Raw genomic sequence first — 3,789 nt, 5'->3', positions numbered from 1 at the left:
CAAACAGACGATCTAACTTATACGCCCCAGAAGAAACGAAGAAATCGTTTCTACAGTGTTATCGTACTGGACAAATCAATATGATCACTGAAGAAAATTTTCGACAGAACTTGGAAGACTTTGATCCAATGGCTGCTATAAACTTGTTGGGATTGGAAGTGAGAAGAGAGGTTCACCAAGAACGCGCCAGACTAAACGATCTGGTGGTAGTTAACGAAGACATCGAATTCCTCAAGAAGCAAATTGATGAGAAAAACCGAGAAATTGTCGATTTAAGGAAGGCTATGGAATCTCTGGAAGAGCAAAACCAAGAACTAACAGTGGAGTTGAAGTCTAGAAACGAAGAGATCAAAGCCCTTAAAGCCAGAATCGGTCGACTTGAAAATGACAAGAAAGATCTGGAAGATGAGTTGCGATCTGTTAAAGTGAAGGTAAATCGAATGGAGAATGACATCAAAGAGTTGAGTGAAGCTAAAGTGGCCCAAGAGGAGAAAAATATGATTCTACAGGAGAATTTGAACAAAGTATCGGGAAAGATGGAAAGCAGAAACCAATCAATAAAGAAAGAATTAAAGGAGATGAAGGAATCACAACACATCCCGCCGCCGTCAGCAGGTCTTCCAAGAGCAGCACGCCAAATTACTCCTCCGTTGTTACGAAAACATTTGCAAATAGTCGATCGCGAACTACATGCTTCGCTTTCTTTGGGGGAATTGTGTCGGCAACTCCAAAACAAGATGTACAAGATGGTGTTTCCGAATTCTTTTTCGTCTGTTAGAAATTACAAGATGAAGAACATTTATCGAGATTTGGATAAACTTCCTCAACCAACAGAAGAGAAAGAAAGGTCAAAGAAAAAGTGGGGCGAGTTGCATGGAAAATTCCAGTGGGACGAAGCTTACGAAGAAGCCATGAAGGCGCTTTTCTGCCTCATTTTCATTATTGCAGTCAGGTATGGCATCATTGTGGTTCGAGAAACACAAAGAAAATAGAAAAAGTAAACGAGCGTGCACTAAGATATGTTTACAAAGATAAAACATCAGCTTATCATGAACTACTACAGCGAATAGGTTTAGGAACCACGTTGGAAAACCGTCGTGTCCAGGACATGTTAATAACTATAAACGCCTGTTTTCAAGGCACCGCTCCCACATGCATTAAGGATCTCGTTAAAATGAGAAACAACAAGTACGATTTAAGGGGCAATAATACGCTATCACTGCCAAAAGTAAATACTACAAAGTATGGATTAAACTCCTTCAGATATTTCGCCGCAAAACAATGGAACAATATTCCAAATGAATTGCGTTTAAGAGCTGGAGGTCTAGAATTTAACAAACAAGTGAGGAACATTCAATTTTAGTTATCTAATTTTGTAATTTTAGATGCTAGATATTTTATATTTTTACATTTCTATGTACATATTTCTTTCTTTCTTTTTTAATACTGATTTGTGGAAAACCTGCAAAATAGCTTTAGCTAAGTGTTTCTCCCACGTTAAATAAAGATTATGTTATGTTATGTTATGATGCACATCCCAGTCCATTAACGGAGGAAGGTTTAAGCAGGACGGCAGAAATGATGGATGCAAAAGGTACCCTAAAAGGATGGCTTTCTTTAAAACGTGTCCTGGACCTGATACACATCTGGAAACAACTGCAAACGATGGAGTAAGTCCTTTCTTGTCTATTTTGTGTGTCAGGGAAAAAAACGGCCCTTTATCGATTAGTTTACTACGACAATACACGTTTCTGAAGTATAATTAGATAGCTAGCAAAAAATCAAGAACTCGAAGTTTCCGGCGAACCCGCCAATTATATATTTGCAATCATGAAACAATGTGTAGAATCCTGTCTAACTAATAGCTTAACTGACTGAGGCGATGTCCATTCTTTAATAAGTTTTACTTTCTCTAGTACATACCTCAACTGCGAAAAGAAAGTAGAATGTAGTACTTTAGGGACCGGTCATTATTTATCGCCTGGGGGGGGTCGGAGGATTTTGGGCTAAACACGATGAAATTTAGCCGATCCCCCCTTTAAATGTTATTTTATTGAAGTGATCCCCCCTCATAACTATATATAACTTTAGTGATCCCCCCCCCCCCATGTCTTTGTACCCATATTCACCTTTCGACGTGTATATTCAGTGTTTTAAACGTTCATATACAGGTAGTATTTCTAACTATGATGTACTTACAACATAATAAAGCCGTTAGTGGCAGTCTTTTTTTAAAAGTGTCTCTTTATCCGTGTCTTTTTCTAGTCTGGATCCAGACATCTGAATTCAGTTGACATACAAGCAATCTTGCTTAAAACTGCAAAGTGCTTGAAACTGCAATCAGTGCTTGAAACTGCAAAGTTACTTTTTTTAGAGTGCCAAATAGCAGTCCGCCAAGTCCCTATCAGCAGGTCATATTTAGCGATAATTTTCAGAGGACCACACTCTAAAGTCATTTGCAGGCGATGAGTTGGCCTATTTAGAAGAAGCACATAGGCGAATCACTACACTGCACGAGGAACTTCAGTCCGCATCCAACAAGTTGACAACAGCGCATATTAACCTGTCAAAGAAGTTTCCTTTGTGCGCGAGAAAATCAACAATGTCAAGAAGAAAGAAGCAAAATAAGAGGAAGGTCCGAAAAACCAAGGACAAGCAACTCAAGCAGAGGGCACGTCATCTCTTAGGAAACTTGACCTCAATCGAGGTCGCGGGGCAAATTTTCGGTTCAATCGAAGAGAATGATAGAGTTACTCCTGTAGATAGCATCAATGCTGACTTTGCTAAGAAACTAACAAGGCGTTTGCATCTAGACCCTTTGCTATGGCTACTAGAAAAGGGTATTTTTAGCACGACCCTAGCAAAAAATCTAGAGCAAGTAGCGGCCATTTTAAGGGCACAAAGTCCAGGGTCAACCTGCCGAAGGGGACTAAATGTTGCTGTTGAATCGGATGACGAGGCTCAAGAGGCAAATGAAGTTGTTGAATGGGATGATGAGGCTCAAGATGAGGCAGATGAAGCAGTTGAATCGAATTTAGTATAGAGGTGACACAGGACGCCCATTCCTGGAGAGGCGATAAATGGTTTATGTTTAAACAAACACGCTTTTTACAATGTTTCAGTTATCAGAAGTTTATATAGTTCACAATTTAGAATTCACCTGTCATGTTTAAAGATGAATATTAGCTAAGTCATGAGCACGTTATAAAAGGAAAATATAAAAGCGTTAAAACAAAGCTTTCTCGATATAAATTGAAATGCACACATTCGCCAGTGTGACAGACTTCCGTTTTTTAAATAAAGTTGTGTTAGAACAAATTGAGATTGCAAATGCTATCATCTCCCAGCAGAATGGGCACATTTATGTTGTATGCTTTCAAACTGGCATTGTTCAAGCAGATTTGAGTAATCCCCCCTCTGAATCCTTCCAAAATTTTCAGTGATCCCCCCCTTTTGGGCTCTCAGTTACGACTGATCCCCCCCTCTGTTCTCCTAAAACTCAAGTGATCCCCCCCAAAATCCTCCGACCCCCCCCCAGGTGATAAGTAATGACCGGTCCCTTAGAGACGCGGTATGAGAATCAATAAGAAAGCGACTAGGAAGGCAATTCAACAGTTCTGCGACCTTTTTGTAACAAAGTGCATGTTAAGTTAAACCTAATGGCCTATGAGAAGCCGTTAACACAAAAGGGATACTTGAAAATAACGATGGTTTTTTTATTTGTTTCAAGAATTTATCAGTCCTTTTAGGTAGAATAGCCATGCCTTGTTGATTAGCTAGTTTATATAT

The 3,789-nt window shown here is 39.4% G+C and overlaps 1 protein-coding gene across 1 annotated transcript; it reads left to right on the top strand.

The window, feature by feature from the left end:
• Nucleotides 1-1,497, top strand: LOC140941124 (uncharacterized). Its single transcript, XM_073390091.1, has one exon. It carries the CDS (start codon nucleotides 81-83, stop codon nucleotides 990-992), a length of 912 nt encoding a protein of 303 aa, XP_073246192.1. The 5' UTR covers nucleotides 1-80; the 3' UTR covers nucleotides 993-1,497.
• The last annotated feature ends 2,292 nt before the right edge of the window (nucleotides 1,498-3,789 follow it).

Source organism: Porites lutea, chromosome 6 (assembly GCF_958299795.1).
Source record: "Porites lutea chromosome 6, jaPorLute2.1, whole genome shotgun sequence".
Taxonomy (NCBI): Eukaryota; Metazoa; Cnidaria; class Anthozoa; order Scleractinia; family Poritidae; genus Porites; species Porites lutea.
Note: the sequence above shows the minus strand (reverse complement) of the source record. Positions and strands in the feature narration are given on the sequence as shown.

Excerpts from the sequence above, each read along its gene's own strand:
- LOC140941124 (XM_073390091.1), top strand. The coding sequence starts at position 81 with ATGATCACTGAAGAAAATTTTCGACAGAACTTGGAAGACTTTGATCCA.